The sequence below is a fragment of the Schistocerca americana genome, chromosome 2 (assembly GCF_021461395.2).
Source record: "Schistocerca americana isolate TAMUIC-IGC-003095 chromosome 2, iqSchAmer2.1, whole genome shotgun sequence".
Classification (NCBI taxonomy): domain Eukaryota; kingdom Metazoa; phylum Arthropoda; class Insecta; order Orthoptera; family Acrididae; genus Schistocerca; species Schistocerca americana.
This window is the reverse complement of record NC_060120.1, coordinates 726,133,807-726,146,987: the sequence shown is the minus strand read 5'-3', so window position 1 is coordinate 726,146,987 and position 13,181 is coordinate 726,133,807. Positions and strand designations below refer to the sequence as shown.

General features: G+C 45.8%; 1 protein-coding gene across 1 annotated transcript; it reads right to left on the bottom strand.

Annotated features, from left to right (window-relative positions):
* Positions 1-1,959: 1,959 nt before the first annotated feature.
* Positions 1,960-8,579, bottom strand: LOC124594381. The gene is made up of 3 exons (XM_047132750.1): positions 7,812-8,579; positions 7,208-7,427; positions 1,960-7,066 (listed from the first exon to the last, which is right to left on the bottom strand). The coding sequence occupies exons 1-3, from the start codon at positions 8,577-8,579 to the stop codon at positions 6,711-6,713; spliced, it is 1,344 nt and encodes a 447-aa protein (XP_046988706.1). The 3' UTR covers positions 1,960-6,710.
* Positions 8,580-13,181: the final 4,602 nt, after the last annotated feature.

The window sequence follows — 13,181 nt, the reverse complement described above, 5'->3', positions numbered from 1 at the left end:
TTTTCTTAATTATTTATTTTGTAAATATTCAGGTAGTAAGTCTGCCATAAATGGATGTGGGTGTTTTTATGAAGAAAATATAATGTGGTAACTCTTCTCGATCTCCTGCTTTGCAGTATTTGCTCCGAAATTGTGAGTGAGCCTTTAAACAATTTATTACTTCAGCTTTTAAGTTGTATACAAATTGAGATGCTGAACCTTATGATTCACTACTTTGCTAAGTAGCTGTGTTGTTTCCTCTGTTTCGCATTCGGCAAATGTTAATTTCTCGTCCTTATACGGAGATACATCAGCCCATGGCTGCCTTGAAATTTGCTCTCCTTTAATTTGTTTTATGTCTCTTGTTGACTTCAAGGGCTATATTTTCGGTATGAACAATAAGTTTCAACTGTAACAGAATTTTTCCCGACGGTAAAAAAATCTCAGTGCAGCAAGCTAATTTTTAATGCGAACGCAAATGCAGTGCATCTATAAAAATAGTGTGTGGCCTATAGTAGAACATTTTCAACTGGGAAGATGACACAGACTATTGTTAATGATATTCCAACTATAATATTCCCACAGTTAATTAATAACTCTGTACTACCAACTTTTGGGCTTAAGCAGTCGTCAGTAATTTGACAATCGACCATTATTGCCTGCTATAAGTATACTTGGTTGTAATTGACAATGGAAACAATTATCGCCGTGCGATAACTTGAAACAAGTCTTGAACAGCCTGCTTTCAGTGGTGCGTCACTGGATAAAGTGTTTTCTCCTTTGAATGTTGTCTCACTTACAGAAAATCTTTGCTTCTAATAACACATTCTGTCTTTCTTTTATTTCCCCTGTTTATTATTCTGTGTCTTTACATAATTGATCAGATACAGTCTTAAGTGTCAATCGCTCCTTATAAAATAAAGATGTTAACACATTAATAACGGAGCAAAATATTCCGTGATTTCAGAGTATGCATAGGTCCACAATTATTCCAAGGATAGAGCTAGTTTTATCGGATATATTGCAGTCCTGTTAGTAGAAGAATGATAGTTGAGACTTCGGTTGATGTAAAGTCTCAGGAGATGGTCTCTCGACTTCCTGTGCCGAGGCTCGGAAGGAAACTCGAAAACAGTTGCAAGTTTTGTCAACAGTTGGCCTTGTCTATTACTAGTAGAGAAGCTCAACAAAGTACTGTAAGTGAAGCCTCTGAGTGACAGTTGATCAGTTGTAGGCGATTTGATGTTAAGTTTTTTTGTCGTTGTAGGCGACATGATACGTAAGCTTTTCTGTTCGTATAGACGAAGAGTGACGACAGGTCTTTGCAGACTCGATATCGTGACCTCCAGCGAACGATTATGTGTGTTTTTTACGTTAATAAAAGTGACACATAACCCTTCATTTCGCTGCATTAAATTATGACTAAAGTAGATGCTGGCAGAAGAACGAAAGAAGCAAACCTGGTGTTCCTAATCATGCCAAGAGTAAATTAAAATTATAGAGGGAAGCTTTCTCGTGACTGTTGAGAAAGAATAAATTCACCGATCATAAAAGAATTCTCTTATCCGAAAAAGGCTATGAAACTGCGAGAAAAAAATGTTGTATGTGCTTGGATTTTCGCCACTAACGATTTAGTTGATGACGGAAACGGCCATGACTGTGCGATAACTTGAAACACATTTTGAACAGCCTGCCAAAGGAATGCATTGTCCCAAGCGACTGTTTCCTCGAAACACATTAAAGAGTAAGGAGAAGCAGTTGCTGGTTAATGGTGCATCATTCACAGTGGCAGACAGCTTTAGAATTATGAGAGAAAACTGAAAGAATACTGAAAGAAATCTTTCGTTGACATACAGACAACACAAAAGTAGGTAGTAATGTATAGTAATTATCACTTACATAAGCGTGAGTTTAAAAGACAAAAACCAGAATTTCAAAGGCTGATATCAGAAACAAAGAATTCATTGTGGAAAACAACTAGGATGTATGAATTTTTACATTTATTTGTCTAAAATACCAAATCATCACATAGAAAATACATAATCATATGTTTGTAGCTATCTGTTACCAAATCAGTCCAGCGGAACTTCGAAAGTAAAACTCACGTCACCGTTAGAAGCAGCAAACATTCATTCTGGGAAATACAAAGCACACAGTGTAAAATGTAATTGCTATCACGTGCAAAGCAGATGTTATTTACAAGCAATTTCGTCATGTTTTAATTGCGCATTGATGATTGAAAATATGCACTAATGACCGTTTTGTAATCATACGTACATCGACTTATAAACGTTGGTAAAATTGTTGAAAGGGTAGGAACTAAGAAACAAATTTTGGGTGCTGCATCTACATTACCATCTTTAGAGTTTTGTTTAAGTTGAAGTCACTGAAAAAGAAGTGACGTAGTTAAAGAAGGTATAAAATCCCTGCACTGTGATTCATATACTGTACACCTAAAGATGGAAAATGTAAGAAGCTGTCGCACCATTTGAACTGAAATCCCTTACATGGAATCCTTATACTTTTGATCAACTCTTCGCGGGTACGTATTTTTTAGGTCTGTGAGCCATCATTAGTGGCGACATTTGTACGGATGCCTGTTGCACTTGACACGCCTCGATAAACATGCGCGATTAAGATCCCGCTTCTTGGAAAGAGAGGCACTCTGGCTCCGGTTCGAATCCTTCCGACGGATTAACCACGAGAGACGATGTGACGAACACTGTGGATGTGGATTTTAGGTGGTTTCACACATCCCAGAAGGTGAATACCGGGCTGGTTCTCACATTCCGCCTCAGACACGCGCTACGCAAACATTCAGAAAACTCTCTCAGACTCCAGGCGCAGACGTATGGTGCACCGATTCCGTCCTCGGACGTAAATGGAAGGGTGATGAACCTGAGGTGTTTAGTGTCCTTAAACTCGTAAACAGGAGCAGTAGCAACATGTTGCGCTTTGACTGGCGTATTTAGCTTAATTCATTATGTATTTCTTATATTGTTGACGTTTTCCTCGTACTTCAAAGTCATTGATTGATGCCTCTTCCTAATAAAAGACGTAAACATCGGTGTGAAGGATTTGTGTGAAAATTTGAGGGAGGAATGCTTTTGGACCCAAATCTATCCCAATAGCGTTTGTTTCGTAACATAACCGAAAAAATAAAGTCAGCAGGAAAGCGTTCAGTGTTTGATACTATTAATTGATATTACAGGACCAGTGAAAACAGATAGGCGGCGTCTACGGTCCTAATTTCTACAGTCTTTATTTCACGGCCGTAAGCAAATTAGAACTTGAACTTGGATGATAACTTCGTAGTGCCATCATGGATGTAACACAGTCATCTTGTTTTCTCCGGCTCTTTTCCAGCTGAGTAACTTTGTGAACATGGTATCGAAAATCGCGCGAACACGTCTGGTATCCGCTATCGCGTGTCCTTATTAATTTGTCATTGATGTTCAACGGAGCGAATGCCTTCCCAGAATTCAAAGGACGACATGAATAATTTCCTACAGTTGTTTAATCGTAGCTTCGTATGTGTCCCTGTAAAAATTCATTCAACGTTTTTGATGCCACAAGTTGCGCGATGGATTTTAAATGAACGTATATGGACAAGAAATGACAGTAATAAGTATAAGGTGACTGACAACTATGAGCGCAAGGAATGGAGATGACATACTTATCAGTGAATCATAACAAATCACCATATCATATTGCACAGTGATTTACACCTTGTTTTTTTTTTTCAATCAGAAACGAAAATTTCCCTCCGACCCTCCAAATATAGACAGAAGCCGTGATTAAGTTTTAGAAGCGAGAATCGACATACATTATACTGCGAGATCCAAAATATAATTCTACGTTTTATTTATTCTATATCCATGCGCTGTTGATGAAATTTTATCGGGTTCCCTTTTCTACTTATAATTTTCAATTGAAGTGAGTAAGCCGCTTGTCGAAATATTTCTTCAAGGTGAGGTCGATAATCCGATTAAATACCATCAGCTCAAACCCCCACGAAAGCCTGAATACACTTGGCTCTATTTTTAAATATTTTTCAACTTTTGAGAGATAAGGAACAGTATGTGACACGCAAATGAACAGTCGGTGAATACAGGAGATAGCGGATGCCTCTTACTTTGCTTATTTAACAGATTTTGACTGGCACAAGAAAATTATGTGGATAGACAAATGTGTTGTTTTGCCGTCATCACAAATCATTGCATGTAATTACAGATGCTGCTATAGTGATGGATTTACGAGAATAGCTACGAAACGGCGACGGATGATCGTAGGCGATGTATCGCCCCGGACTCAGAAAGAACAACCAAGTAACAGATGCTTTAGACTGTTTTCCTTCGGTTCTTAACTTGCTACAGTACACCAGGTGGAGCTCACCAGAGGGATCAGAAGCGACTGCCCTGTGACCCTACAGATCAGGGGAATGCTAATGTCCAGGATATTGGAAATTAGCTACGGATGCTGCAGCTAATGGTGACTGGTGCCACCGCAATTACCGCATGCTGCCGCGCTAGTGCTGCAGCCTGGTGGTTCAGCGCAGTACTACTGTCTGTGCTGTCACTGACTATAGAGCGCCATACTGTAAAACGTACAAATACTGGACGTAACCAGTCATTACAGGTACTTGTAGTCTAAAAATCTAGTATCTAACGCTTATTCTGAGGCTATACAGCTGTTAAACAAACTAAATGAATAGGATTGTTAACTCATCAGCATAGAAATAGCTGAAATAAACCTTAGTCATAGATGGAAGTTGTTAACGGGGAAAGAATTCGAAGCCGGATCTCTACCTTTCATGATCTTCACTATGTCATCTGCATTATCTGGGCTCGTTTCAGATATCGAGTCAGCGTCTGAATTTACATCCAGATTTCTCCTGCATTTTAATGCTTCTGTGTGTCTCCTGTTACGTTACACCACTAGCGGGAAACAACGGCCTGCTTTATAAACTAATTCTGAATGTGCGATGATACCACTGCGTAAAATATTTTGTTTTATTCACCAATGACATATTCAGTGCAGTGGGGTTCTGTATTTCTGAAAGTTACTTCAGGGGTATCATTTCATTTCACTGCATCTTTATTGATTTCATCTGCCTTAACTCGTTTCATGTCTGTGAAGTTAATTCAACCCCTCAGTAGTTAGTCACAAAGCAAGTCCAGCGGCGCGTATCTCACGTGATAATCGGGGCAGAGACCAGCTGGTCTAAAATTTTATTATTATTATTACAGCCAAGAGACCTGAAAACCTACCGGGAGTCTCTCCTGAGACTCAGTAGTCGCATGCCTTTTCTCTGCTGAAGATATTTTCAATGTCGTTTTTGTAACGTGGAGTCACTCCAATCCTGCTTAAGGGTTGTTTTGTGCGACGGCCTGTACCAGGCGTAAGCGGCGCTCGTTTCTGATTACAATGAAATCGTTGCTAAAAGAGTACTTTCATTAGCTCAAACGATAGCGCAGGCAGTGACCGTGGAAAGCGCGTGCTACGCAACTTCGTCTAGACAGTGCAGTCACAGAACTGCGTGGCTCTGCCATTCGTCCAAGATCTGATATCCTTCTGTTTTCTCTTAACCTCTGTAAATGCCCATGCATGAAATATCCCACCAAACTAATTCCACACAGCTGAGTCGACTATGTACAGAAAATTACAGAGTAAATAACATTTAATGTAGAGTTTAAACTAAAACATTTACCGTTGACGGTCGGCATACCTTGAAATACTCAATGAGCGGTCTTTTTGAGCTGAATAACTTACACATTACAGAATAAAACATCAGGGTAAACTGTAATTGTGATAAATGCGAGAGGAAAGGCAGATGATGTCTCTTAGGAGAGGTACAGGGCACTTATCAATACGTAGGCCGTTCAGCATTCGTTCTTCCTGAAATCCTTTCTTCAGGGTTGACTCAGGGAGAAAGGATCGCATAGATTTCTATATTGGTCGTTAGATGCTCATGCTGCCACACACTGGAAAGCACTGACCGCGGAAAATAACCGGATTCGCGTCCCGGGGAGGCACAGAGTTGTAATAAATATGATGGTTGATGCTGAATCGTTGAAGACGCACTCGTGCACAATATTGATGTCAATATTATGATATGGGACAGATGTCAGACGTTTGGTCGTTTCGTTCCGCTTGAGACTAACTGATAATTTGCTGCTACAGACATTTTTTTAAAGATATGCTCGAGATATACTAAGGATGTATTTGCCGTACCTGTGAGTTAGATTATTCAATGAAAATAACGGTGACGATGAACAAGTTAGGTACAGACATTTCTAAAGTAAACATAGCTCATAAATTTTTGTTTGAGATGCAGAGACCATCGATTAATTTAGATTGATTGGTGTTTTTGATTAGCACATATTCGATCACACGATTCAGAAATTGTCCACACTGGCTCTATTTCATCTAGGAGACGGTTTTGTTCACAATTGTCGGACAGCTAAGTGACTGTCTATGTGTGTTTTTATACGTACACTGCACTACCCATAGTCTGTTTCTTTGCGATATTACACTTTTTTGTTAAAAAGTGTCACGTGCTAACGTGTCCTATAGTGGCAAACACACGGGACAAATTAACCGCACGTGTTTGATCTCCAAGCATAGAAGCAAAGCTGTCAAGCGAGGGGAGGGGCTGCGGTGTAGGAGCTTCGACGCCGAACTTAGAAGTGCCTTCCCCGGAGAGGGAAGCACCACAGCAGCAACGACCTTAGTCAGATCTGTGTCTGGTGCCTGGAGAGCAGCCTGTTGAGCTCCTGCAGCTCGTGGATCTCGTAGTTGTTGTTGCCGTTGGAGCCGCAGCCGCGCCGAGGACCGCTGCTGACGGGTTTGCCCGCGCCGACGTCCTCCGAGATGATGAGGGCGCAGTTGCTGTTGGTGTCGGAGTCGGTGCCGTCGTTATTGAGCATGCTGAGGTGCCGGTGGGAGAGAGCGGCGGCGTGCAGCGGCGTCGCCTGCAGACTGTCCGGAGGCTGCCGGACGCCGCCTCCCGCGCCTCCGCCGCCGCCGCCGCCGCCGCCGCCCACGCCCCCGGCGCCACCCATCAGGTCGCCGTTGTTGGCGGCGGAGGCTGCGCGCGTGTGGTTCATCAGCAGCGGCTGCAGGTGGGGCGGCGTGGCGCCCGCAGCCGCAGCGGCCCCGGCCACGGCGGCCGCGTGTGCGGGCGACGGCACGCCCGCCGGGCTGATGGCGCCCGCCCCGCCGCCGCTACCGCCGCCGCCCAGCTCCGTCAGCAGCAGAGGTGGCGGCCGCATCTCGCCCTGCAGGATCTTGATCTTCTGGATCATCTCGCGGATCTCGTACCGCAGGATGCCGAGGAAGCACAGCTTGAGGAAGGCGATGACACAGTACCCGAGGACGAACAGGATGTCCGCGCTCTGGCGCAGCCAGAGGAGTAGGCGGGCCTCGCAACCGGTGGTGTGGTAGTGCGGCTGCGCGCCCGTAACGGTGGCAGACGCCGTGCCGGATCCGCGGAAGGGCGGCACGGCCGGTGCGCTGCCGCAAGGGTGGGCGTTCTGCTGGTTGGGACCGAGGGTGGCCCCCCGCTGGCTGGCCTCGATCGGAACGCGATTGGCGTCCATTTCAGAGTCTGGCGCCATCGGGGACGAGCCTGCGGTACTGGCGTGTCTCTCCGAAGTGGCACCGAGGAATCGGCAGCAGCTCTCCGGCACGATGTCGTGCCCTCCGCTGTCGTGCTGGCGGTGGGCGTGGTCGTTCCACAGCCACTCCGGCTTTCCGACGTCCGGCGCGGCGGCAGCCGTCGTCGTCGACCCGACGACAGTAGCAGCTGTAGTGGGGCCGCCCAACGAGGTCACGTTGGCGGTAGCAGCTGCCGTCGGCGCCGTAGACCCCGCCGACGCCGAGACGGTGGCCCCTGCGCTGCGGTTGGCCACCGCCGCGTAGTCCTGGGCGCCGTCGACGCCACAGCAGCGGTAGTCCCTCTGGAGCGCGTCCCACAGCGCCGTGAAGTCGCGGTCGACGCCGTACTCCGCCGCCAGCCGCTGCTTCAGCGTGGGGCGCAAGTCGGCGCAGATCTTGTCGAAGCGAAATACCCACACGACGCCGACGATAGCGTCGCCGAAGAGGAGCACCAGGAGGAGCAGCCAGTACACGTTGAGCAGCCGCTCGTTGAGGCGTAGCGCGCCCAAACAGCCGACCAGCTGCAGGAGGCCGCTCTGCGTCGCCAGGGCCAGGTAGGCGTAGAGGAAGCTGGGCTGGTACAGGGACAGGCCCGGCACGAGGTACCGCCGGGGGTCGGCCACCACGATTCTGCCCGCCACGATGGCGAATCCTAGCACGCTCACCAACAGCACGGCATTGCACGTGTAGATCCATAGACGGTAGTAGCGCATCGCAGTCGTCTTGCAGCCCTGCTGCTGTTGCGGGTGCAGCGACAGCTTGTGGTGCGTTCGTTTCTGCTTGTTACCGTTGTTGTTGTTGTTGTTGTTGTTGTTATTGTTCCTCGTCTGGTAGTCGCTACAGTATATGGAGGCGTCCGGGGCGGGCTTCGTCATTCGTGGCGGCGGAGGAGAGGGCAGCTTGTAGTGTCGGAGGGCAGAGTGCTGCAGGAGCATCACCGTCATTGGTGAAGAGGGGCGAGGCCGGCCGTGTCGCGGAAAGCTGTCGTGGTGCGGCGCAGCTCATGGAGCTACCGGCAGCTGCTCGCCGCCACTCAGCGTGGCCGCATAGTCCCGCATGCGCAGCCACTTGCTGGTCCTCCACTCGCTCGCTGCAACTGCCTCGCCGCTTCCGACTCGTCTCGTGATCCCTGGTTATTCTGCTTTCTGGCTGATCATCACAACCTATCACATCTTCTTGGACGGCTGCTGCTCCGAGCACCTACTTCCTGCAGTCTGTTTCTCCGTTGCTCCAGTACGAATCTAACCAATTACCATCTCTCTATTTTCGCAGAATATTATGTTACACAGGAACGCTGTGAAGATTATACCGCCTCTAACCTCGCATATATGTTTCGTTGTCACAGACTGCCTTTAAACATAGGGTACAGCACTGTTCCAGCAAAAGGACGCTTGGTGTTTGATGTTATTCTTCTTCGTGCACCTCACCTTGCGGCGTTTGCTACTTCCTTTACGAGCGAGTAGCGGCCCTAAGGTGTCTGGTAGGTCCGTGTCTTACAAGGCACTCTCCAGCGACGAACTCGCAGAGCCTAAGGGTCCACGTTGCGTCACAGTTACCAGCATGCAGTTGTTTCGCTTTGGCAAGACCGTCACCAATACTTTATTGTCATCTATTTTACATTATAAATAGGTAGATTCTCCGTCGAAACGCCGATTTACGAACTTACTAGAAACAGCTAAACAATAACAGCACACTGACAACTATCAACAAAGCGTAAATACCTCTTAACATTAAGTAACTCTGTTTTAGAATTCCGTTGCCTTCCGCTTTACCAGTATTATATATAGTATAGTTGTGGCTTCCGCCTTATAAATTCAACAACACTGTACAGTAAATCAACAAACTGAGCGGTCTCGTGCCGATATGCATGTTGCGTATGAGACTGTTCAAGTCCGAATTCATCCGAGGTCCTCCTCGGAGCTCAGTGTCCTCCAGCACAGTATCCTTGTGCCGTGGTTGCGCCTATTGCACGTCATGTCGCTAGTCGTCGGGCTTGGCCCGCTCCTGAAGATAGCCGAGGCCTCTAGGGCCGAAACCTTCTCTCCTCTTCTCAGCAGGGCTCGCGGTTGACTCTCCGGGCCTCTATTTTGCTGTTTCTATTTTTAATGTACCTCGAGTATTAGAAACAAGCAGTGTGTGTCGGAGAAAACTGGCGCGCGTAGCTACCTGCCAGGAACGAACTTCGACTCAAGAGTCTTGTCTGTTTTTCATTTCTTTTCATCAGTCAGTGCACATACAGTATACAGCTTGTTTCAACTTATTCGTAGCAGAAGCCTGCACACAACATGTCAGAAAGATTTATTCTACTTTCACACGCTTTTGATAGCTGTAGAACTGGGAGAAGTAATCTTTTCGTTTTGGAGTCCCACATGCATCACGATTCACAGTTCAGTGAATTGCAGTTGTGGCCATGTCACGGATTCTCCTAATGCAGTACCACTCGCACGTTCTTTACGAGATTCTGCGCAAATGGTCTCTGAAGCATATATCCGATGTCATCTGATGGTATTGAAGTGCTGAGCACCCTTCCTGGTTGGTTATCGCTCCAAATTATAGTTGGCTTGCTGTCCTTCCTTCCGACTTCTCACGCAGCGAGAACCTGCAACAAAAGAAAGACATAATTTTCGTTTGGCATTACATATCTGCAAATAAAAGGAGGTTGTGTAATAGTTTCGTAACTACATCTGGGAATGTGATGAATGGTAATAATGTCAACTAGTAAACGAGCTGGTGACCACCAGCTTTCTGTCACAAGATTAATCAATGTGAGAGTACCAGTATGAGATTTTCACTCTGCAGCGGAGTGTGCGCTGATACGAAACTTGCCCGCCAAAGGCAAAGGTCCCGAGTTCGAGTCTCGGTCCGGCACACAGTTTAAATCTGCCAGAAAGTAATGTGAGAGTAGTTTGGAGCACGCTTTTAGCAGATCATGCGTTTCCCTTCGATTCTAACGTCCTCATATGCCGCGCGGGATTAGCCGAGCGGTCTGAGGCGCTACAGTCATCGACTGCGCGGCTGGTCCCGGCGGAGGTTGGAGTCCTCCCTCTGGCATGTGTGTGTGTGTGTGTGTGTGTGTGTGTGTGTGTGTGTGTGTGTTTGTCCTTAGGATAATTTAGGTTTAGTAGTGTGTAAGCTTAGGGACTGATGACCTTAGCAGTCCCATAAGATTTCAAACACACATTACACCTGGCACGCTGCCGGTTCTTGAGATGGACTCATTGTTCCGATTTGACGTCGTTAGAAAAGGAACTGTAGGAATGGAAGTTACCTGCCGTTGCATCTGAAAATCTCAAAAGATCATCTAAACAAATAGGAATCGAATGAGAACATATCTGTGACAACGGCCTTACAATGAACTAGTTTACTGTTAGAAATAATTGTTGCGTACTCTCATCCTGCCTCTAAGAGACTTTTGTTTTCATTTGAGTACGGTATTCTGTTCTTTTCTGCCTAATGCGAAACTTCTCTGATAGATTTACAAAATTTCCATTTCACCGACAAGGTATATTATTTTACTTAAACAATGATTTGCATTCCTCGCAGAGGCGACAGGACCGAAATAATAGCTCCCCTTCCCCACACTAATTACTTTAAACTCTTAGACAATCTGGAGCCGTTTCTTTTACTGTTAGATACACACACGATGAGTCATAAGATAGCGATGTGCACATATACAGATGGCGATTGTATCGCGTACTTTAGGTATAAAAGTACAGTGCATTGGGAGAGCTGTCATGTCTACTCAGGTGATTCATGTGAAAGGGTGATTAAAGTCGCACGACGGGAATTAACAGACTTTGAACGTGGAATGACAGTTGGAACTAGATGCGTGGGACATTCAGTTTCGGTAATCGTTAACGAATTCAGTATTCCGAAATCCACAGTGTCAAGAGTGTGCCGAGAATACCAAATATCAGGCCTTACCTCTCACCACGGACAAAGCAGTGGTCGACGGCCCTCACTTAACGACCGAGAGCAGCGGCATTTGCGTAGAGTTGTCAGTGCTAACAGACAAACGACACTGCTGAAATATCGCTAGAAATCAATGTGGGACGTACGACGAACGTATCCGATAGGACAATGCGGTGAAATGGTCTATGGCAGCAGACGACCGATGCGAGTTCCTTTGCTAACAGCGCGACATTGTCTGCAGCACCTCTCCCGGGCTCGTGACCAAGTAGGTTGGACTCTAGACGACTAGAAAACCGTGGACTGATGAGTCCCGATTTCTGTTGGCAAGAGCTGATAGTGGGTTCGAGTGTGGCGCAGACCCCACAAAGTCATAGACCCATGTTCCATCAAGGCATTGTGCAAGCTGGTGGTGACTCCTTAATGATGTGGGATGTGTTTATAAAGAATGTAGTGGGACCTCTGGTCCAACTGAATCGATCATTGACTGAAAATGGCTGTGTTCGGCTACAGGGAGACCTTTTGCAGCCAGTCATGGACTGCATGTACCCAAACAACGATGGAATTTTTATGGATGACAACGCACCGTGTTACGGGGCCGCAATTGTTCGCAGTTGGTTTGAAGAACATTCTGGACAGGTCGAGCGAATGATTTGTCCGCCCATCGAACTTTTGTGGACATAATCGAGAGGTCAGCATGTGCACAGAATCCTGCATCGCCAACACTTTTGCAAGTATGGACGGCTGTAGAGGCAGCATGGCTCAATATTTTCGCAGGGGACTTCCAACGACTTGCTGAGTCCATGCCACGTCGAGCAGCTGGACTACGGCGGGCGAAAGGCGGTCCGACACGATATTAGGTGTCCCATGACTTTTTTCACCTCAGTGTATTAGGACCGTGTAATGGGGTGAACAGGAAAGAAATTTCCAAAGAAGTTCTATGCTGCCGTGTCGGAAGACAAATGGCAATATCATTCAAAGATTTGTTTTTATAGGTTAGCAGTGAACCTGTATGACAGGATATTATGAATTTCAAAGTTGGCGGCAGATACAGTTGATGTTTTGTTCACTCTGTGACAAACATTGGGTGTGGTGCAAAATTTGCTGACGTGGAACATTTTTTGGAAGTACCAATATAAATCGTCTTCTTTTTAATTTAGGTACATGGCAAGCAAATTTGCAATACAGCTTCATTAATCAGAAGCTGAGTTTTCAAGTATACTTTTATCTGACTTACGTTTTGGCAAACAGAAAATGTAGCACTCTGTTTGCGGAATTTGTGGGGAGAATAGAAACAGTAATCGTTAGTGTTTCTTCCAAAGAAGCCAAAAATTTGACGGAAATGAAGAAGCCCTAGCACTGTTTTCAGCCTAGTAAATTTCGGTGTCATTAAACTGTATGGAAAAAGTAAACAGACATTTAGATGGTATGTACGTAAAATTTGCTATTTAAGAAGCAAGGCCGATTAAACATGCGTATCTTAAAAGCCTGAGAGACACTTTTCAGTCAAGAAGGTGTTGTTTGAGAGCTCTTCGTTACCTCTGAGGATACGACTTGTAGCTTCAAAGACGACATTTTTAAACGCAATGTCAGTGTCTTAATCTGTTAGCAAACAAACTAAGGTTATCATTTTAACG